We start from the raw sequence: 22,772 nt of genomic DNA, 5'->3' as shown, positions 1-22,772 counted from the left end.
AGCTGAATATATGGTCTTGGATGATAGAGTCAAGGAAGCTTTGTGGCTCAACGGTCTGTTAAGAGACTTTGGGTACAAATAGAAGAGTGTGTTGAGGTGTTTTGTGATTCACAAAGCGACATATCCCTGTCAAAGAACAATGTCCATAATGAAAAGACAAATCATTGATGTGAAGTTTCACAAGATTTGACAAGTCATTGGAGATGGACTCGTGGAAGTGTTGAAGATATCTATGCTGAGTAAACCAGCAGATATCTTCACCAAAATCTTGTCAGTCTGTAAGTTTCAAACTGCGTTGAACTTGTTGAGGGTCAAGTCTGAGAAGTAACACTTAGAAACCAGGACTGGAATCCAAAAGACCACATCACAAGTGTATGTCTCTATCTTTCAGGTATGATGATACATATATGTCTGTTCTGATCTTTCTTTACTAGGTGGAGAATTGTTAAGCTTTGGTAAATAATTAAGATCATGAAAGAAAGAAGGTTTAGACGTGGAGAAAAAAGAACAATGTATCAAAGATAAAAATCATGTGGTACTCTATTTGCAGGATCACAAGACTATTCATTTGCCGCAGCCCATATATAAGACAAAAGCAAACTGCGTTTTCGCAGCTAATGGACAGAGATATATATCGACGAGTTCATTAAATGAAGCAGTACAAGGGGGATCGTTTGAGGTGGTCTTGGTCACGGTTTTTCTTGTTATATATATGATAGATTGTGTAGAGAAATAGACAAGAAGATAAGAAGAACATTTTGCATAACATAAACTTGTATTTTGTTCCTTGGAAAGGGGTAGAGATTTAGACCAAGAGAAGCGGTTTAAAGGGTTTTGGGGTTTTGTGTGTACTCTTTTGTAACTTCTGAACTAGTGAATTCTGAGAGATACATCCAGACCAGATGTAGCGACCTTAATTTTTACCGTTCTGTATATACTATGCTTATGTGTTGAAGTTGCATTCACAGAGGATAACCAAAAGCCACGTAAATCGCCAACGGTCCCCTTTAATTAATCACATTGAGATCACTCTATGTTATGATTTGTTTTATTTGTAAAAATGCGAAAGCGTGTGTGGTGATACTTTTTTTCTTTTAGACAAGCTTATGGTTTCTTTTTTTTGGTCTGCCTATACAGACATTACGTAATGTCTGCATGGTTATATAATAAAGAGATTATTATAGTCATGTCTATATGCTAATCCTTTTTTATTAAAAAATGGCGAGTGGGGATCTTTGGGTATGTTTTTTTCTTTATCATTATGAATTGTAAATGGTCGATGCTTTGTACTATTGTTGGCCGTCATTTTATTCATATTCTTCGTGAATTGCATAGTACGTCTAAGATTTCTAATTTCGAATTTGTGTAGTCGATTTCAAATATATTATAAGCAGAATCATGTTCTCAATCCATGCATATATAATAGACTCGGTGATTATCAGACTATGTATCAGCATGTGAGAATATTCACTTTCTTTTATGTAACCAACTCGAGTTGGCCTAGTGGTACTTGAGGGAGCTTCGGCCCTGATACGGTCCCGGGTTCGATTCGCGTTGGCCACGAGGGGTTTTAAATGGGCTGCCTCTCGCCCTCCAGACCACTTCGCGTAACCAGGGGTCCTTTAGTGGACGCTTAAAAATCCTGTAATGGCATGGACTTAGGTCCGGTGGGCTAGTCGATCACGCAAAAGTGGTCGGATAGTGGATTATTACTTTCTTTTACGTATAAATCGACAAAAAGAAAAAAAACAAATGAATCGAATCAAACTCATGTTTATTGCCTTAAATCACCTGGCACATTCCCAACCGTTCCACACGTAATATTCTTTTAGTCATTCAGAAGAAATGTGCAGTAAATCAAATCAAATGGGGAAAACCTTAAACCGAGAGTTTAAACCTCATTGCTTACCGGTATACAAGAAGGTAAACCAACCTAGAACGAAGAGCTGGCCCGGTTTTGTGCATGTGTTGAATGCACATTTGCACATGACCCATTACAAATTTTTGATTTTTTTCTTTAAGTTAGTGCTTAATTGTGTAAAAATTATTTTGTTTTGGGAAGTAGGCCCCAAGTTTTCTTGAAGTGAGGATCCACTATATTGTTGAGACGGGCCTGACTAAGAATATAGACCATAAATCACAGAAAATAAAACCAAGAATTTTTTTTTTTCTTTAAGAATATGCAGTCACGGTGGTGACCTAGTAACATATATCAGAGGAGGAAAAGCCAGCAAGCGCAGCTTCATAGTGGCGACCAGTAGCATTACCAGAGAAGCGTGGATGCCGGAGCAAGAAAAACACGGCGATGCCAAGAATCAAGAAGAGAGACGGTTCTCCTCCTTGCCTCTCGATTTTCTATGGAAGCATTAATCTTTTTCTGTTTCAAGTGCTTGGGGGTCGTTAGTCTGTTTTACGAAGAAAAAATAATAAAAAACAATACAATTTTTATAAATTAGTAATATTAAAAATATTTTGTTTTATTTTTTTTATCAACGATTTCAAGCAATTTTTTAAAAATATTGTTACTCTATGGTTGGTCACTACTTGCACATCGATCCGACTTTGATTTTAGTGATGCATTGATCAAATAGCATGTACAATGTAGAGTAGACAACTCTAATTTTATTTGCTTTTTTACAATAAGAGTAAGTAGAATGAATAGGTGTGAGCGACGAACCTCCCTTCTCTCTCTAGGCTTTCTTCTCCGGTTGATTCGTGGTGGTTCCGACGGTGGTGCGTCTTCAGCGTTGCCGTCGGAGCAGTACGTCTTGTGTTTGTGTTTAGCTGTTCTATTTCTTTTCTGTTCAAACCTACACTTCTTTTACTTTCTCTGGCTTAGATTGCTTTTGTTAACCACTATTAAAGTTATTTGATGACATATCTGTGATTCATTTTCGGATTTGTTATCAAGGGTTTTGTAGATCTGGGTTTCTTGTTGTTACAGATTTGTCAAGTTGTCAGATCTGTGCTTCTCTGTCTCAGATCCGGCCGGAGTGATGAGTCCACTACGGTAGTGAGGTTGCTGGCTTTTCTTCTCTGTTCATGCTTCGGTGTCTCAGCAGAGAGAGTTCTTCAGTTCTGTCCCAGTCGTCCTTCCGCCTTTGTGACTTCCTCTGGCCGAGGGGTTATGTGTGGTTAAGCTCTCTTAGGTTCTCGAACTTGTGTTTGATGGTCTTTGATTCAGCAACAGTGGGGGTGTATGGTGAGCAGTTGCAGGTTTTGGTCCTTGAGTTGTAGGTGGTTTCAGAGTTTATTGGAGGCCTTCTCCCGCCTTTCTTTTCAGTGTTTATCTGAGTCTTCCTTAGGTCTCTGGTTTCCTCGTGGCTTCGTTTGAAGCAATAGAAAGAGGTTGAGGCATGGAGGTTTCTAGATTAAGGTGCGGTTGAGTATGGTGCTCTGGCGGGTGTTGTTACATCCTGGTTTTATGTCTTCACTTCGTTGAAGTGGTGTGGGTGTTATCATTATGAACAGGTGGTTCAAATGAAGTTCTGCTCTCCATAAAGAAGTACTCTACGTTGCTTGCTCTCTCTTGTTCAGTTCGTTGCTAAGAGTTCCGGGTAGTTTTAGTTCATTAAAGCTCTGTTCTTTTATCATGGATAGCTGGGTTTGTGTTTTGTAAAAAGAGTGTAGGTGGTTCGTTTAATCTCTAGATGTTGGTATGTCACCCATGTATGTTTGGGTTCTTGTTTTCCTCTTGTGGGCTTAGCTTCCGAGGATTTCTTTGTGTTCCGCCGGCTTTAGTATCTCAATTTTGTATCTTTTTCAAGTCATCAATGAAAATCAGATGAAAAAAAAAAATAGAATGAATAGCATTTCTCCTTTAGAGTTTTGAACTTTGTGTTTATAGTTGTAATTTGTAAATCATATATGTTCTTTAGAACACTATTGCACAAACTAGCCCTGGGCATTCGGGTCGTCTCGGGTCGGGTTCGGTTCGGGTCGTCTCGGGTCTGGGTCTTTCGGGTCTTGTATTTTAGGACCCAATCGGGTAATTTGAATTTATCGGTTCGGGGTCGGTTCGGGTCTTGTCGGGGTCGGGTCGGTCCGGGTCAGGTTTTCAGAGAACCGTAAAAAACCCGATAATTTCGGTTCCCTTTGGGGTCGGGTCGGTTTCGGGTAAAATTCGAAAATTTCGGATCGGGTCCTACGGATAACCCGAAAATTACACCACTTCCATGACATTACCTACTTTAAAACCTATACTATACCACAACTGAACTTGACAAATGAGCATGTTTAACACAGATCAGAACCGTACATATCAATAAACGTTTAAAACATCAAATTCAAACTTCCATGTTCCACAATCCAACACGACAAAGTCAAATAAAAACATCACAAACTGAAACATAAAGGTTCTGAAAACACAAAAACAACACCAAGGCAAATGTCCAAAGCGAAACAAAGGGAAAAACAAACAAGACTGAGACATGGAGAATCATTTTCCAGTACACGAGAAGCGAGTAATCAGTTTCCATCTCTTAAGTCTCTACTGGTCTACTCTCTACTCTCTACCACCTGAAACTAAGAAGTAAGAACATTAAGAACGACAAGTACAAAGAATGACAAGTAACATTCAGATTAAAAAGTACAAACTACAAAGAATGACAAGTAACAACTAACAAGCTTACGGCTTACCATTGCTGCCATTTCTTCACTCATGAGTCATGCCTAAAACCAGGTTCAAATTCTAATAAAATGAAAAAAACTAAAGGTTAGTAAATTACAAGTAACAAGCTAGTAACAAGAAGTCAAGCATACATAAAACTTGGAAAAAATAATAACAGAGATTCGAAATTACCTCTCATAAGATCATCTTCTGCCTCCACCTCCTTAAGTAGTTGTTCTTGTCTTATAATTCCTCTGTCACTGACTTTAATTTCACATTTTAGCCATTGCTCGGTGCACATTAACACTTCTATCATGTAATGTGTCAAGCAGCTTCAGCTTGGATCCAAAACTCGACCACTTGTGCTAAAAGCAGATTCAGAAGCAACAGAACTCACTTGCATTGCAAATGCATCCCTAGCTAATAGTGATAGAACCGGATACATACCACTATTTCCCCTCCACCAAGAGAGTACATCATACTCTGTACCATTCATCACATGATGATTCTCCGCACTCTCTTTCAAATAGAGATCCAACTCGTTTGTCTTTTCCTGAAAACCAGCTTCTTGGCCAAGCTCCTCATAGATGTCATTCATGCTCTCATATGCAACACCATTCCCAAGTACTGTTCTCTGAGATACTTCTTCAACAAACAGATCTTGAGACTGAGAAGAGGTACCTTGAGACTGACTATGATGAGACGCAGTAGTTTTTCACATACATCTCTACTATATCTCGTCTGGCAGTTCTCCTAGAATTAGGTGAGTAGAGCTTCGTTTTAGCACAGAAATGTTTCCACGCTAAGCTGTCTACCCAAGACAAAGCTAACTCTCCGAAGACCATCATCTCGTTTGTAGCTTACCTAAAGACTGCTTTAGAGACCTTACACACCCTAAGATCACCATCTTCACCAACTGGAGACATCACAACTTGTGTACCAAACCTATTCACTGCTTGCCACACCTGGAAACTCTTCCAAGCGACATTCAAATGCTTTGACAAGCTAGTTGTTCCAGACTTGCTCGCACTTGCCATCTCTTTCCCACAGTAGTTGCAACTAGCTCTGTCCTTATCTTCTATCTTTTTGGTGAAATGTTCCCACACCCATGATCTAGCCTTCTTTGAACTACCGCCTTCATCTGTTTCTTTACGCTTGTTTTTATTTCGAGAAATTGGTGTCTAAACTTCATCTCTGGAAGCATTAGAATCATCACCATCATCACACATTGGATCAACTCTGTCCTCTGGATGGTCACAAGACGCCATCTATATGATACACAAAAGAAAAAGTTACAAACAAGAACTTGAAACAACAACTCCAAATTGAACAAGAGGACCGAGTTCGAGAGTTAGCTTCGATCGACTACGAGACCGAGACGCCTCTGATGGAGGAGACGACGCTGAGCTTCGAAATTGGCGCCTTGGTTCCAGTTTGTGGTTGAATCAAACGAGATATACAATATTGATTGAGCATCGCTTAAATTTCGGGAAGTGGAAACGAGAATTTGGGAAGTGGAATCGATTTGAGAGATAAATGGAAAGTAGAGGAATCAGGAAAGGATTAGGAATTTAGGTAGCTTAGGCGCTTAGCATGTTTCGGGTCTTAGAAAAACCGACCGGGTATCGGGTAAGATCCGACCGGGTATCGGTTCTTCGGGTCTTGAACAATGCTACCCAATAGGGTATTTTAGACGGGTCGGGCAAGGATCCGAACCGGGTTTTTCGGGTCGGTATCGGATCGGGTCGTCGGGTACGGATTTTATGCCCAGGGCTAGCACAAACCTCTCTGCAGTGTTGTTCTTGTGCGACAGAATTCGTGCCGTTTTAAAGGCAACAAAACGAAACAAAGGGGTTTTGAAAACAATGCGTATTTTAAAATGAAAAAGAAAGGGGTGTTCCGAGAATCGAACTCGGGACCTCTCACACCCGAAGCGAGAATCATACCACTAGACCAAACACCCTTTTTGTCCTACCTGTGTATAAGAAAATATTAATGAAGATGTTGCTATAAGCCCACATAAATCTCAGGGAGCAGAAGGAGACCCCGGACATGGCCTAGCTGCAATGACGACTGTAAAACCATCGACTTTGACGTACCTTATTCAACATCTTCTCCGACATGCCAAACCAAAGTCTCCAGTTTGTCTGTTCTGCAGATTAATCAGTAATCCCAATCAGCAGCGTGGCTTCCGTTCCTTGTTCTTCTTCTCGCCGACATCCTCTTCTTTACCTCTCCAGTGTCCTTACATCTCACTCTCTTCTCACTCGTACCTAAATACTTGTCTTCTGCTTGCGAACCAGAACAAGATAAAGACAACGTGTCCTTACCCTCTCATAGCGCAAAAAACGATGAAGACGAAGAGGATGGGTTGGACCGTACACTGGTTTCTACGAGAGAAATTCGAAGAAGCTCTGAAGAGGTGATGGCTGAGAGCTCGCCAATGAAGTTGACGGTGAGGGAGAAGAAAAAGCTCGCTTCTTACGCGCACAGCCTTGGAGAGAAGCTGAAATGTCAACTCGTGGGCAAGTCAGGGGTCACGGATTCAGTCGTCTTCTCCGTCCTAGAGACGCTGGAGAAGAACGAGCTATTAAAGGTATCAACTTTATGAGCCATATGCATGAAACAGTCTCTCTTTCTTTGCTCAATGAAACATTTAAGTCTGAACCTGAAACGCTATGCCTGAGTGATTCCATGAATAGGTGAAAATACACAGGACATGCCCTGGGACGCTAGAGGACATGATTTTACATTTGGAGGAAGCTACTGGTTCTGTAGTAGTAGGGAAAATTGGACGGACTGTAATACTTTACCGTCCTAGTCCCACCAAATTGATAGCAAAGGGGGAGGTTGTTGAGTAGTAACAGATTAGTTGTATGATCCTTATTATATAGTGGAATCTCAGGACTGAGTGGACCCGAAACAGTGCCATCTATGGCAAGACTTTTCCATTTTTTTTTTCTGTTCTTTAAGAATAACAGTCTCAAACATAGTATCATTGATCTCAACTGAATGAATAATGCTGATTTTTGTTCCCTTTTTACTTTTCTTTTTAGTATATGGTGACTTTCTGAGCTAAACAGCCTTCACTTTCTCTGCATATTTGATTCTTTCTGTCTCGACTGAGCCTGAAATAAATTCATGTTAGATTAGAAGAGCAAAGTGTATGTCTGTTATATGGTTTGGGTTATATGGCTGCAGCAATTTTCTTACCCATTGGAATCCCACTCAAGCCAAATCATCCATTGCCCAGAAGGTTTTTAGTCAACTGAAAACAATCTAAAGAGGAGAGGGAGTTGCAGAAATCTATTGTGGAATTCAGGAGAGTGATGTAGATTGAATTGAGTGAGTAACCAGAAAGTTAAAGGCAAAGCATCCCGTCACTGACAAACTGGTATATCTGAGATTTCTTCCGGCCTTCATTTATCAACAACAGTTTTAGTAGTTGTGGTATTAGACACAAAGTGTTGCATTGGAAGGGATCATAATCAATATATAAGATACATGAGTCAATCCACTTATCACCAATTGATTTTACGTTGGAAGCCCATCTAGCTTAACATGATATCAGAGTCCGATCCATATCGATCCAGCCGAAAGTCGGCCCATCGATCCTTGCAGAACTTATTAACTTACTGTAAGGTGCTGACATGGCAGTGATCTGTGGACCGTACCTCACAACATCTGATGAAAATCTCAAAACATAACCTCAGCCTTAAAAAACCACTCAGAGACTCATCTAGATGTAATCGTTTGGGTTATTTTATTTATGGTTCCTTAAACTCATTTTCTTTATATCGTCCACGTGGCAAATCCTCGTCAGCGGGATCACGAGGACCTCAACTTCCCAATCTTTGGTGTTCTCTCCGTCCTCTATATATCAGCCACTGAAACCGCACTATCGTTGTAGTGGTGGTCAGAGCGTTATAAGAGTTTCAAGCGTAGTTGTGAACAAGAAGAAGATAAGCAAACGATGGCGTCAAGCTCTGCGACTCTGTTCAAAGCCTCACCGGTGAAATCTGACTGGCTTAAAGGACAGAGTCTCCTACTCCGTCAACCTTCCTCCGTCTCGCCTATCCGGAGCCACGTGGCACCTTCCGCTCTCACCGTCCATGCCGCCTCTGCCTACGCCGACGAGCTCGTCAAAACAGCTGTAATTATATCATATCAAAACTAATATTCTCTCAGTTTTTCTTTTGAACAGTTGGTTCAATGATTTAACGGTTGAGATATTGGTGGCAGAAAACAATCGCGTCTCCGGGACGCGGAATCTTAGCGATGGACGAGTCAAACGCGACTTGCGGGAAGCGTTTAGCGTCAATTGGGCTAGAGAACACAGAGGCTAACCGTCAGGCTTACCGGACACTGCTTGTGTCGGCTCCAGGACTGGGACAGTACATCTCCGGAGCTATCCTGTTCGAGGAAACTCTCTACCAGTCCACCGTCGACGGCAAGAAAATGGTCGACGTTCTCGTCCAGCAGAACATCGTCCCTGGCATCAAAGTCGACAAGGTAATTAATTATAAACTAGTGTTCTCCCGTGGATCAACTTCCTTGTCTATTAAATTACTTGATCATGAAATTTTAATATATCTTTCACTAAAAATTAATAATCTAGTCAAATATTCACAAACATGATAAGAAATGGCTGTGTTCAAACAAAGAAGTTGCATTTATCTAGAAAATCTTCATCACCTTTCTTTGGGATTCATCATCTTCCAAGCTCTGAAGATCTCTATCATTTTTTTTTGTGGTGGCTACACTTATTATTCTATTTTCACCTAAAGATGATTCACGATTCTCTAATGTAAAATTGACCATGAATATATTTCAACATAAGATGAACTCTGACCTTGACTAAAATAGACGTAAAACTTAAAGATATTAAACGTACTATTAGAATGTGGGGTTTCATGCGTGTTACAGGTCTGTATGGTTCCTTTTGAAATACTAAAACTAATGCAAAAGATAGTAATTACGTAAAGATAAGCCAAAAAACATACCTGTAAATATTCAATTTTAGATAAAAGAATTGGAAACTCAGATACTAACGTTTGTCCTTGATAAGCATGGGGATTTGATAATGGAAATATAAAACAAAGAGTGAACTAAAAGATCAAAAAGTATATAGGAGAAGAAAACCTTTTGAAATCATGGTGATTTTGAACGTGAATTCTGAGAAAAATTAGGATAGAGTTGCTGGAAATTAGGGATGAGAATTTGTTTTAGATAGATTTTTTTTTTATAAAATATATTCCACATGTCAAAATTTAATTGTTCATGCTTTAGTATATAAGGGATATAAACCTTATAGGTTTATGTTCGAGATTCTTTTCGTGTGTATTATGATGAATGAGTTTATATATATTAAATAGGGTTTGGTGCCACTTGTTGGGTCTAACGACGAGTCATGGTGCCAAGGACTTGACGGTTTAGCCTCTCGTACCGCTGCTTACTACCAGCAAGGTGCTCGCTTCGCCAAATGGTACGTTTCTATATGTTCTCATTGCAAAATCAAAATGTACATGACTTGATTATAATTGGTTGGACACTGAATTATTATTAGGCGTACTGTTGTGAGCATTCCAAATGGACCTTCTGCTTTGGCTGTTAAAGAAGCAGCCTGGGGACTTGCCCGCTACGCCGCTATTTCTCAGGTACAATATTTTTGTAAAACCGTTCTCAGGTACAACATATTGCTGTATGTATCTATAAGTTTTACCGTTTGCGTTCTGCAGGATAGCGGTCTGGTACCGATTGTGGAGCCGGAGATTATGTTGGACGGAGAACACTGCATTGACAGGACATACGAGGTTGCGGAGAAGGTCTGGTCTGAGGTCTTCTTCTATCTTTCTCAGAACAACGTCATGTTCGAAGGTAATACTTAAAAATGAACTATGTTTATAAATGTTTAAGCTTGTTGCTTCATTTAAAGCACTCTCTCAAGCTTTGTGGATTTTAACAGGTATCCTCCTGAAGCCAAGCATGGTTACTCCTGGTGCTGAGTCCAAAGACAGAGCTACTCCCGAGCAAGTTGCTTCCTACACTCTCAAGCTCCTTCGCAACAGAGTTCCTCCCGCTGTTCCCGGAATCATGGCAAGTTTTTCTCTTTTTTCTTGTTTAACGTGAAGAAACTATGATTGAGATTTAATGTTACTTGATCTTCTATGTATGCAGTTCCTGTCTGGTGGACAGTCCGAGTTGGAGGCGACCTTGAACCTGAACGCAATGAACCAAGGACCGAACCCATGGCACGTGTCCTTCTCCTATGCACGTGCCTTGCAGAACACTTGCTTGAAGACATGGGGAGGCAGAGAAGAGAACGTGAAGGCGGCTCAGGACACTCTCTTGACCAGAGCCAAAGCGAACTCGCTGGCTCAGCTCGGGAAATACACAGGGGAAGGTGAGTCCGAGGATGCCAAGGAGGGTATGTTTGTAAAAGGCTACACCTATTAATAAGCTATTTTGTATGAAAGGTTCCGTTTACCAAAACTCAAAACTTGAGCTTGAGCTTGATTTTGGTGTTTGAGTTATTATAATACTCTTCTTATGTGACTAGTTTTGTTTTTTTTTTCATCGTCGTTAATATGATCGTTTTGTACTCTTTGTACCAACTCGTAAATATGCCTGAGAGGTATTTCGATGGAATGCCTATAAGAGGGTAAACCGGCCAGTGAGAGTTGATGTTAACAAGTCTTATAAACCTATCAAACTTGATCATAATACAAATATGAGTGTAGTTGACCAACAAGAGTTGATGTATTTATGCATGACTAGCATAGGAGTTAATACTTGGAGAGAACATTGCTATTTGAGTTCAAAAACGTTGCTTAATGACTTTCCTTCCACTTCATCTATTTATGCTTCCTTTAATCCCTGATTTCATTGATATCTAATGCTTTTTACATTGCAATTTACTGTATATTTACATTATGCTTAGTTTTAGGAAAACAAACCCCTTTTCCTTTTAGCTTAACTCTTCTCTTTCATATTCGCAATATAATCATTGGCTTATGTGATTCGATCATAAAGCACTGCATCGACATAACATTCGATTATAGTAACATACATATTAGATCAATTGGTATATGGTAGAAAACCGAAATAATTCACCACAAATAATGTTATACGCACTGGCACAGAGAAAAGGTAAATGGCGCAGTTGCGCCTACGAAATATTAAAATAGTTGTTATTTCATTGATAATTAATAAAATTTATGGTTTAAGTGGTCAAATTTGTTCTAATTTCCCCTGTGAAAAAGTTAAAGGTTTGTGTTGTCCCCTTCCTGTTTTTGTTGCTATTTTCTCTTCAGTTTACATGTTTAGTTGTCAAAACTGATTTAATATCTACACTTTATTTCTAAAACATTTCACTTTCACTTTATATTCCTCAAATTATACATTTATTTTTTATTTCACTCATTATCTTAAAATTATGCATATTTCAAATATGAAAACCATTTTTTTTATATACTTGTTATATATATAATGAAATTTATCACAATGTAATATTAGTTGCATTTTTTACCCAGTAAAACTGTTTGGCTACGGTGACTATATGCAAAAAAATGTGAAGACATACAACACATGATGATTGTTAGACCCAATTTTGATCCACATACCGAATTGGGCATATATAGGTTTGGGCCGCGCGATCCAGAACGGGAAATGAGGTCCATTACGAGCTCTCCGAAGAGATGGAAGATCGGAGATCGAGATGGTGGTTACGAAGATCGCGGAGAAGTTGAGAAGAATCCGAGACTAATCCACTATAAGAAGAGATCGATGGGCACGAGGAAGAACACAAAGAAAACCTTAGAGAGAGCTATACACACACATCGACCTCATTTCACCTCGCTTTAAGTCTTTTCTTTTATCGACTTCGTTTGTAACGTCAGATCTTATTTCTCTTGTTGTATTTGATCTTATTCATCAATAAAATCAATCTTTGCCTACTGGAATCTGATTATATCGTTGTGTTTTAAAGATATTGTTGTCCACGTCATCTTTTCTTCCTCAGATTAAACTTTTAATCACTATAAAATATTTAGTGTAGATTTTAGGATCTCAGATCTTGTTATCGAATATTTAACAATGAAAATGCAACTAGGCAACATACAATTTTAATTTTGTTTCCTAGTTTCTTACATTGTGAATATGCAACCAATGCTTACATTATGAATATGCAAGAGAAGAGTTAAGCTAAGATGAAAAATAGATTTGTTTTCTCAAAAAAACATGCAATCTTGTTTATTGCATGTTTTAATCAGATAACAAAATTTCAAATAGTCGTTTTCAAAGAAATACATACAGTTTAATTTTGTTTGAAAAAACACAGTTTACGAAATAGATCGGTCACTCGTAATGGTGATCCAAAATTCAAGGATACGCACCTGCTCAGCCATCCACACAAGCATCCCATATTTTTCCCACTCTTCTCTCAACATCCAAATACGCAATTTTCAATGTCTACGTTCTGGTCTTGAAAAATAATAATGGGCTTTCATGCGTAAACCCTACCACTGGTTTGCATAATTGCATTAGTAAATAACTAAATATGTATGATGTTGTGTGTTTAGAGCATCATTATCCCAGCAACTATGTAAGGTTGCTTAATTTTTTTTTTTTGTCTGAATAAAAAAAAAAATTAAAAAGGGCACCAATCGCGGGCCGTCACGTGTTGGTGAAGTCCACGAACAGTACAAGCAACAAAAAAAGCTCGGTGCTTATTTTGCATGCGGAAACAACTGCGCTTGTGTTTTTGGTAGGACCCAGACCATAAGCAACCATTTTCTTAAAGCGATTAAGATACTCTTATCAATTTAGACAGCTGGGATTAGGGTAAACTTTTAATTTGTAAATGAGGATAAATTTAAATATAGTTAATGTTACTAACTAAACAAATGGGGGCATTAACTACAGTTGATTAATGTTTATGGTCTGAGATCAAACAGAGGTTATGAGCTTATAAACCATTTCTGGCTTTTGACTTTATATTTTTGTTGTTTGTGCAGTTTAAGTTTTATCAGCTGCAAGAAAAGAAAAAAAAAAAGGTTGATGGACCGACAAAAGTAGAAAAGCGAGGCGTGATTTTCGGAATGTTACTTATTTCACGTTTGTTCAGTAGAATGGGATGTCAGTAAATATGGTTGAGTATGTATATCTTTCACGAGCATTGTCGAATATATAAAAGAACAAAAAAATAGAATCATAGTAATGAGAAGGGAAACCCTCTCTCTAGTGGAGAGAGTCTCGCTCTAATCAAAACAAACCCTTGGGCCTCCGGACAGTTCAACGGCTAAAAAAGCAGCGGTCCTCGTGCCAGGTGTGAAAAAGAGAAGATGGAAAACAAGAAAAAGGGAACGGCCATTGCTTTTAATGCACGTGGCAGTTTTTTTTCAGATTCCCGACAACGTTCCAGGGGTAAAATAGAAATTTCACTCGGTTGGTATCTTTCTTCCACCGCTCTCTCTCGGTACGGCGAATAGAAAAAGAGAGGCGAGTTGCGGGACCAAATCAATGACCCCCATTGGTCCCTCTTTTGAGAGAGAGAGAGAGAGAGAGAGAGGAAGAAGCAGCAGGAAAGTGGAGTAGAAGAAGAAGAAGGGTACTGTAATGTACTCTGATTCTCTCCTATTATTTTATCATCTGTTTCTCTCCGCTTATTTCGCGCTATCGTTTAGAGAGATCCCATCGAGTTTTCGATATCACTGTTTCATCGGGGACCTCCTCCCATTTGGCCAAATACTTTGATTTTCTTTATAGATCGAGAGATTGCTATTTTTGGCATTTTATCTCAAAATTAGTTCTCCATGTGTGTTTTATTAATGCTGTGATTTTATGTGGTGGATGTTTCAGATCAGAGTTTCTGTTCAAACGACATCACTTTAGGGAAGAAGACAACTCTACTCACCACTAGGTACAGAAGCCTCTCTCTCTCTATGTAAATTCATACACAAATGTGCAACAAGATAATAAGATTTAGGGTTTAGTTCTGAGATTTGTGATGTCTATTTTTAAAAAATATTCTCACTATTGTTTAATGCCAATTGTGGAGAAAGACTTGTGAATACAATAATTAATATATTAATTCTTTCTTCATATTTTTTTTGGTTCTGTCTGCTTTTCCGTGTGTAAAGATTACAATCAAAGTACTTAAGATTATGATAGCTTTTCCTTTCTTTTCCATTAAAATAAATGGATGCATTTCAACGGAGAAGGGTGGAACACTGTGGGGTCATTTATTACTTAATATTCTCCAATAAAGAAAGAAACTTTGATGGTGCATGACTTCGTTCTCAAGCATAGTGGGTGACCACTACTCTCTTCTTTTTTTATTTCTTCTTCAGTTAAAAGGTTGTTGATCACCTTCTAAGTAAACTCTGTTATCATATACATTCTTATAACAACCTTATCCCTGCTAATAAGTCATCTCTCTCTTTCGATTTCTGTTGTATACATTTAAAGTCTAGTGCTGTATTTGCATTGCAATCCACGTCCTCTGACATTACCAGTTTGCTTTGTTTAACTCTTTATATTTTCTCTTCTCTAGAGGGATTTTCTAGGCATGCCTCTTGTTTTAACCTCTTGTCTTTGGTTTGGTAAGACGACATGTCTGAGTTTTTTTCATTTCTTTATGGTTGTGTTAGTTGGACTCTTTTTGGGTCTCTTCCCAGAGCTCTTTTTGTTTAAAAATATGAATGAAATGTGCAAATACATCAATGTTAACGTCTGAACTGTTTCAGGAAAGCGAGTTCGAGTTTCCTCTGCTCAAAGACCTTAAAAAAAGTTAACCAATGGGGGCGATTGCTGGAGAGGAGCTGAAGAAAATGGACAAGACACAGGTGCATGTAGCCCGCGAGGAGAAGATACTGGTTCTGGTGAGACTCAGACCTCTCAACGACAAAGAGATCTTGGCTAAGGAAGCTGCTGATTGGGAATGCATCAACGACACCACCGTCTTGTACAGAAACACTCTGCGTGAAGGCTCAACTTTTCCTTCTGCATACTCTTTTGGTAAGACTTGTACTGTTTTTTTTTTTAGTTCAAATATCTTCCTGAGTTGATTTATCGATGCCATTTCTCTTTTGACATTTTGATGACAGATAGAGTGTACCGAGGTGAATCTCCAACAAGACAAGTTTACGAGGATGGCCCCAAGGAAGTTGCTCTCTCGGTAGTCAAAGGAATCAACTGTAAGCTTCCTTTGATTCTTGTGATGACATAAACATCAATGGCATTAAAAGCTAAGAATTATTGGTTCGCAGCTAGTATATTCGCATATGGTCAGACGAGTAGTGGAAAGACATACACCATGACTGGTATAACTGAGTTTGCTGTCGCTGACATATTTGACTATATATTTAAGGTACGCTTAAAAAAGTTCATATTTTCCACACACACTACTTTGATATTTTTATTCTTCGTTTTCACTAATTGTACCGGACTGCTGCAGCATGAAGACAGGGCGTTTGTTGTGAAATTTTCGGCTATAGAGATCTACAATGAGGCCATCCAAGATCTTCTCAGCCCGGATAGTACTCCACTGAGGCTACGTGATGACCCTGAGGTGAAATATTGTTGTTTCTCCTTGCTGCGCCAACTCTTTTATAGTTGATAATATTTTATTTTCCTGCGATTCAGAAAGGGGCCGTCGTTGAAAAAACCAGAGAGGAAGTCCTGAGAGACTGGAACCATTTTAAGGATCTTATCTCTATTTGTGAAGGTAATAACCTCATTTTCCATTACCACGAACCAGTTGATAGTTAAGTACAAAGTGCTGCCTGAAAAGAATCTCTTGTCACGTTTCCTTGTTGTACTTGTTGCAGCCCAGCGGAAGATTGGTGAAACCTCATTGAATGAGAGAAGTTCAAGATCTCATCAAATTATCAAACTAGTAAATCTCTAATCTACCACTAAGATTCCTCTCTTTTTTTGCTTTGTAACTTATCTAAACTCTTAATTTTTTTTGTAGACAGTTGAAAGCTCTGCGCGTGAGTTCCTAGGCAAAGAAAACTCAACCACCCTCCTGGCGAGTGTGGTATGTACTCATCTGCTCTTTATCTACTTTTGGTCCTAAGCTTTGACGAATCATCTTGGTTGTGCTCGTGTACAGAATTTCATTGATTTGGCGGGGAGCGAGCGCGCATCGCAGGCATTATCAGCTGGTGCAAGACTTAAGGAGGGTTGTCATATCAATCGAAGTTTGCTCACTCTAGGAACTGTCATACGCAAACTCAGGTGTGTAACTGATACTTTGTCATTTTGTAACTTAATGTGCATTAATATAAAAACTGTCAACATGATGCAGCAATGGAAGACAAGGACACATCAACTTTAGAGACTCCAAGCTCACACGCATTCTTCAGCCGTGTTTAGGGGGAAATGCGAGAACCGCCATAGTCTGCACGCTGAGTCCAGCAAGGAGCCATGTTGAGCAGACTAGAAACACGCTTTTGTTCGCCTGTTGTGCCAAGGAAGTCACCACCAAGGCACAGATCAATGTTGTCATGTCAGACAAGGCATTGGTGAAGCAACTGCAGCGTGAGCTAGCCAGGCTCGAAAGCGAGCTGAGAAACCCAGCCCCTGCCACCTCAAGTTGCGACTGTGGGGTTGCGCTAAGAAAGAAAGATCTTCAGATACAAAAGGCCTGTGCTTAGTTTCCACAGATCCTTTGGCATGAGTTTGGATAGTTGGATTTATTCTGATTAAGGTTTGATGTTGTGCAGATGGAGAAGCAGCTCGCAGATATGACCAAACAGCAGGATCTTGCTCAATCTCGGCTTGAAGATTTCATGAAGATGGTTGCACACGATGAGTCTTCGAAGGTATCGTAGTTCATTCAATTGACATATAATCCAATAATCTGTAAATTTTATAGCATTTTTAAGCTCAATCATTTGCTATTTTTCTTCATTTCTCCTCTTACAAAGGCTGGAACTCCACATTTCCGTAACCGTGCAAACAAGTGGGAGGATGGTTCAGTGTCAGAGACATCAGGCGTTGTCGATCCAGACAGGACTAGTTTCATATCAGATGGCACGTCAACTGCAAGAGCTCCCGTTAGGTCTCACTCTGACGAGGATCTGGAGGAGGTATTGTCGCCTGGTGATCAGTCAGAAGAATACTGCAAAGAAGTACAATGCATTGAGATGGAAGAATCATCAGCCAGTGACGTTATTAACCACGATGAAGAAGAAAGGACAGAAGCAGAAACACATGTGGAGCACAGTGCAGAAGTGAACCCTGAAACAGGTCTTGCTCAGAACAGGAATCCGTCAAGTGTTAGAAGCGTAAGGGCGAGGAAGAGTTGGAACCGCGGAGAAGAGACAAGTACTCCTCCTGATGATGCCCTGGAGACTTACTACTACCCTGGAATACCGGAGGTTCATGCTGTTGCGTTTCCTGATTTAGAGTTTGGCTCTGGCAAGAAATTGATGAGGAGTGATTCAATGTCTTCTCGCGGAAGCGATTCCACTGAGGCTCACAGCGTTGGAACACCAATGGTGGGAGACGATGGAGGTATCACCAGCATCAGTTCATTTGTCCAAGGGCTCAAGGAAATGGGGAATGACATTGGTCTGGACAAAGAAGAGGTGTCTGGGACAATGACGAACTGGTCGGAGGAATTTGAGAGAAAGAGGGAACAGATTCTGGAACTTTGGGAGACATGTAACGTCTCGTTGGTGCACAGAACATACTTCTTCTTGCTCTTCAAGGGAGATCAAGCAGATTCGATATACATGGGAGTAGAGCTAAGAAGACTCTCCTTTATGAAAGAAAGCTTCTCTCAGGGTAACCAAGCCTTTGAAAGAGGAGGACAAACCCTTACAGTAGCTTCAAGGTTAGTTAGTGCTTTTTCAGCGTTTTGCATCATCAATCAACAGCTAACGTTTTTTCATTAACCGCTCGTATTGGTTTTCGTTGTGTAGCCTGAAGGCACTTCAGAGGGAGAGACGGATGCTAAGCAAGCTGGTGGGGAAGAGGTTCTCTGGAGAAGAAAGGAAGAGGCTTTACGAGAAGTTTGGGATCGATGTGAACTCGAAACGCAGGCGGTTGCAGCTGGCGAACCAGCTGTGGAGTAAACCCAAGGACATAATCCATGTGGTAGATAGTGCAGCCGTTGTAGCGAAGCTGGTCAGGTTCGTGGAGCAAGGAAGAGCTATGAAGGAGATGTTTGGTCTGAGCTTCACGCCTCCGCTTCCGACAAGTCGGAGGTCTCATAGCTGGAGAAAAAGCATGGCAACGCTTTTCTGATAGTGAAACACGTTGGAGTATGAGGTTGAATTTGTGTAAATCTTCTAGGTGGGTTCTTGGAGTAAGGGGAGCTTCTCTGTTTCTTTTGCTTTTTTAACAGGGGCTTTTGATTTGGAAAATAGACGAGACTTATCTGATTCTGATGTTCTGTCTGCGTTGGTCAGTCATCGACTCTTGTCCTATTTTATTGCAACGAAAAACCTCCTCACATGTGCCTAAAACTCAGGGTTGGAATTGATTTCTAATCGAACCAAATATTACTGGGAACCATTTTTTTGTGAACTGGAATCGATATTTGCTTACTGATTAGTGGATAAATGAAATTTATGTGAATGACCGTGTGTTTCTGTAAACAGGTTGGACATGCTGAAGATGTTTTGAGCTAAGTTTTTAATGTAAAGACATTTATTTATACATTATTTGACTGGAGTTACTCATAATGATGTTAGAAACCAATACTAAAAGTGATTGGATTTGCTATGTTTCTATAAGATAAAATGTGACTAAAAGAAAAGAGCTTAGTGGAAAAATGTGTTTCTATTTCGGAAAATATAAGAATGGACAACGTATGACACTGACTTTCCATTGCCTTGGTTAATTTATAGTTGATGAAGATGGCTAAAAGAACAATTGATGAGACAAAAAAAAAAATGCTGAGACTAAAATTTGTTGAAAGAAGACCTCATCCCGCGCATATATTTTTTTATACAAATTTTGAAGTTTTGTTAGCTTCTTATGTGTGATATGTATGTATTTACATTGATGGTAGTGGCCATCAAAAGAAACATATTACAGTACTTGTATTTTCTTCAAAGAAGGTTGGGATAGAGGGTGAAAATGGGAAGGTTTGAAAGGTACGGTTGACTGTGAGCTGTTTTGATGTGGTAACATAGCACCCTTTTTTTTTTTAACTCATCATCAACTTCATATTAAACAAATTGGGAGTACATGATTTCACCACAATGGATTCAACCACACTTGCAAACAAACTATTCTAGTATCAGTTAACATCACTAGATTGGATTCATTGGATTCTAAACTACCTGAAATCAAACTTTGCTATAATTCCACAACCTATGAGAAAAGCTCTTCCTAAGACCCGAAAGAGTTGTCTCTTAAACCACCTACTTTGACCAAATGAGCGTAAGCAATGAAACCTGAGATACTTTAAACTAGTCACAACTTCTGCTCAAAACTCAAGCCTTTGTCTCCAAAGATATGAATGCAGCACACAGACAAATGCATCAACACCGGGTGGTGAATTTTGTGACTAGCTTCAGCTTCATCAAGACCCATGCCTAGCTCCTATAGCCTACTTATTAGACCTCACGAGACGAACGCATTATAGACACTAGGTGTTAATGACAGACCAAGATACCACAATAAAAGCTTGGCATTAGTCTCCTAAAGATCTGAATGAAACACCGGACCAACACCTCAACACATTTCGGTGCATCTCTTGACCATCCCCAACACTACCCGCCCAAATGCTTCGCTCCTAAGCCAAAAACACGGAAGCACTCCATACTGAAAAGCGGACTTTGACGGTGGCGGGTCATCTGTAACGTAGCACTTTATCATAGCAATCAAGGTAAACTTTCTTTATTTACATTTGCTGCTGTGATTTAAATTTATTCATGATTATCATTAAAATTTCAAGTAAAGTTAAAACTTAAAAAAAAAAAAATTAAGAATTTTTTTTAACTGAAAAAAAATCATTTGAAACTTATTATTAGAGAAATTCCCAAATATAACTTCTTTTTAGTTTATTTTCACAAAAATAGTCTTCAATGAATAAAATTACCAAAATAAGTTTTACTAAATGGTAAAAATACATTTTTATGATAGGTTTAACTAAACTAGATTTAAAGTTTAGAGTTAAGGGGTGAGGTTTTGGAGATAAAGTTTCAAATTTAAAAAAATAAAATATAAATATTAAAATTTTCAAAATAAAAATGAGCTATTTTGGTCATTTTCTTCCTTGAATGCTATTTTTGTGACAAAAAATTAAAAGGGCTATTTGAGAGAATTTTCCTTATTAATATTTTTTGATTAAAAATAAACACGCATTTAAAAATTTATGTATTAACATGAGCAAAATAATTATTTAAGATATTAAATTGGATAGTAAAAAACTTTAACAAAATTTAGTTGGGATACTTCTATAGAATTTCCCCTTTTGATTTATTAGTCTAAAATTCTGCTCTACTTTAATTTATTGATGATTATCATTGATAAACTTATTTTGGTCACCTTGATTGTTTATAAATATCTAATTCAAGAGTTTTGAAAAAAAAAATCGAGGATATCATATATTCCGTGTCTACAAAGCTTGACATAAAACATATGTTAATAACGTGCAACTAACAATATTAAAAAGATTTGAAGCACATTTTAAAATAAGTAATTAGATGGACATAAAAAATTAAAATATTTTATCTAAATGTAAAATATGTTATTATATTAGAAAATTTAGTTATATGATCCCCACAATAAGAATTAAATACTTTTATGAAAATCAATTCATTTATAAGTTCATATATTAACACAAAACAGTATACACTAGGAAAATAACAAATGTATCATCAAAAAGCTACACATATGCACAAATATTCACTAGTCCTTATAAGCTATATACGTTTTTAGAATTGTTTGAAATATTAAAAAAAAATATAGAAAAAAGCTTTTTATTGTCTTTAAAACAATAGAATGGCTGAACAGTTCAAAATCAGAAATCGGTTCACAAACTGAAAGATAATGAAAATGAATGGATCACCATATTGCAACCTTAACTCATTGCAACCTCTCTCTTTATATAGGCATGATACCTTTAGGGATAAAATTCTTCAGTTATTTACTGTGGGCTTTCATATTTCTTTGCGATCATCTAACAAATACATATTTCTCATCCTTAACATTCTCGTAAGTCTAAGTTTTCTATCTTCTCTGCTAGAGTCATTTGTTCTTCAGTTTAATATGAATTCTCACATTGGTATCATTATTTCTGTTTTTGTAGATATCTTGAATCTAAGACTTGTGTTTTTTTTTTCCAGGATATCAAATGTTCCGTGTCCACTAAACTTAATGTAGAAACATATGAAAATAATGTGAAACTAAAAATGTAAAAAAGGTTTGAAACACATTTAAATCAAACCAATTAGATGGACATAAAACATTAAAATCTTTGCCTAAAACAAAAAAAAACTATATTATATTATAAAATTTAATATGATACCAAGATATACATTGAATATTTTCTATGGAAATCAGTTCATATATTAAAAAAAAACAGTAATACACTAAGAAAATAACAAATATATCTGCAAAACAACCTATGCTTATGCACAATATTCACCCAATACTTATAAGTTATTTTTGTTTTTTTTTTAATTTGAAATATCTAAAGAAATATTTGTTTGTATTTAAAAAGGAAATATTTTTGTACTAAAAAGAAATATTTTATTTTTATTTTTCTAAAACAAAGAAATATTTAAGCAAAAAAATTGAATTTTTTGTAAAAAATAAATATTTAAGCACAAAAAAAAGATTTTTTTTTGTATTTTGTAAAACAGTTAAATGGTTGAATAGTTAAAAAAACAGAAATCAATTAAGAATTGAAGGACACCGAAAAAGAGTGAGTTACCTACTTACCTTACTATCTCTATTGGACTTTAAATAGTTTTTTTGATAATAATTGGACTTTAAATAGTTCTACGGTGAAAAAAAAAACAACCAAAATTTGAACCTTTCAAAAGCAAATCGTATTCGGAAAAAGTGAAACCATCACATAATTTTGATCAACGTAAAAAAAAAATAGTTTGAACATGAGTCATGGTGGATTTGTTGACAATAACTCAACCAATTAAATGAGTACTAGCATGACTAATCTCAACGAACTTTAACATAT

The 22,772-nt window shown here is 37.9% G+C and overlaps 3 protein-coding genes and 1 non-coding gene across 7 annotated transcripts; 3 read left to right on the top strand and 1 right to left on the bottom strand.

Moving 5' to 3' along the window:
* Positions 1-6,500: 6,500 nt before the first annotated feature.
* Positions 6,501-6,572, bottom strand: TRNAP-CGG. The gene has a single exon. It is a non-coding gene; the product is annotated as a tRNA-Pro (tRNA).
* A 66-nt stretch (positions 6,573-6,638) lies between these two features.
* LOC106340929 lies at positions 6,639-7,763 on the top strand. Its single transcript, XM_013779754.1, is given in 3 exon segments — positions 6,639-6,871; positions 6,874-7,205; positions 7,312-7,763. Coding segments are annotated over 3 exon segments (687 nt in total). The 5' UTR covers positions 6,639-6,675; the 3' UTR covers positions 7,471-7,763.
* A 710-nt stretch (positions 7,764-8,473) lies between these two features.
* On the top strand, positions 8,474-11,215 carry LOC106342680 (probable fructose-bisphosphate aldolase 1, chloroplastic). The gene is made up of 7 exons (XM_013781684.1): positions 8,474-8,762; positions 8,852-9,121; positions 9,985-10,094; positions 10,176-10,266; positions 10,348-10,486; positions 10,575-10,705; positions 10,787-11,215. Exons 1-7 carry the CDS (start codon positions 8,583-8,585, stop codon positions 11,063-11,065), a joined length of 1,200 nt encoding a protein of 399 aa, XP_013637138.1. The 5' UTR covers positions 8,474-8,582; the 3' UTR covers positions 11,066-11,215.
* Positions 11,216-13,761: 2,546 nt separating this feature from the next.
* Positions 13,762-19,203, top strand: LOC106336570 (kinesin-like protein NACK1). Of its 4 annotated transcripts, none has more exons than XM_013775425.1 (14): positions 13,762-14,216; positions 14,468-14,528; positions 15,355-15,625; positions 15,715-15,804; positions 15,877-15,977; positions 16,065-16,178; positions 16,253-16,334; positions 16,438-16,505; positions 16,584-16,649; positions 16,725-16,849; positions 16,920-17,256; positions 17,338-17,436; positions 17,542-18,452; positions 18,541-19,201. In XM_013775425.1, exons 3-14 carry the CDS (start codon positions 15,406-15,408, stop codon positions 18,863-18,865), a joined length of 2,538 nt encoding a protein of 845 aa, XP_013630879.1. In that variant the 5' UTR covers positions 13,762-14,216; positions 14,468-14,528; positions 15,355-15,405; the 3' UTR covers positions 18,866-19,201. The 4 variants fall into 4 exon arrangements, with proteins under 4 accessions (XP_013630879.1, XP_013630880.1, XP_013630882.1 ...); XM_013775426.1 differs by having other exon boundaries at positions 13,762-14,221; XM_013775428.1 differs by lacking the exons at positions 13,762-14,216; positions 14,468-14,528 and adding an exon at positions 14,841-14,916 and having other exon boundaries at positions 18,541-19,203.
* Positions 19,204-22,772: the final 3,569 nt, after the last annotated feature.

Source organism: Brassica oleracea, chromosome C4 (assembly GCF_000695525.1).
Source record: "Brassica oleracea var. oleracea cultivar TO1000 chromosome C4, BOL, whole genome shotgun sequence".
NCBI lineage: Eukaryota > Viridiplantae > Streptophyta > Magnoliopsida > Brassicales > Brassicaceae > Brassica > Brassica oleracea.
The sequence above is the reverse complement of the archived record's forward strand: the minus strand, read 5'-3'. Positions and strand labels throughout refer to the sequence as shown.

Excerpts from the sequence above, each read along its gene's own strand:
- LOC106342680 (XM_013781684.1), top strand. The coding sequence starts at position 8,583 with ATGGCGTCAAGCTCTGCGACTCTGTTCAAAGCCTCACCGGTGAAATCT. Across the intron at positions 10,095-10,175 it reads GGTGCTCGCTTCGCCAAATG|GCGTACTGTTGTGAGCATTC; the intron begins GTACGTTTCTAT and ends AATTATTATTAG. Across the intron at positions 10,487-10,574 it reads GAACAACGTCATGTTCGAAG|GTATCCTCCTGAAGCCAAGC; the intron begins GTAATACTTAAA and ends GGATTTTAACAG.
- LOC106336570 (XM_013775428.1), top strand. The coding sequence starts at position 15,406 with ATGGGGGCGATTGCTGGAGAGGAGCTGAAGAAAATGGACAAGACACAG. Across the intron at positions 16,650-16,724 it reads CCACCCTCCTGGCGAGTGTG|AATTTCATTGATTTGGCGGG; the intron begins GTATGTACTCAT and ends GCTCGTGTACAG. Across the intron at positions 17,437-17,541 it reads CACACGATGAGTCTTCGAAG|GCTGGAACTCCACATTTCCG; the intron begins GTATCGTAGTTC and ends CCTCTTACAAAG.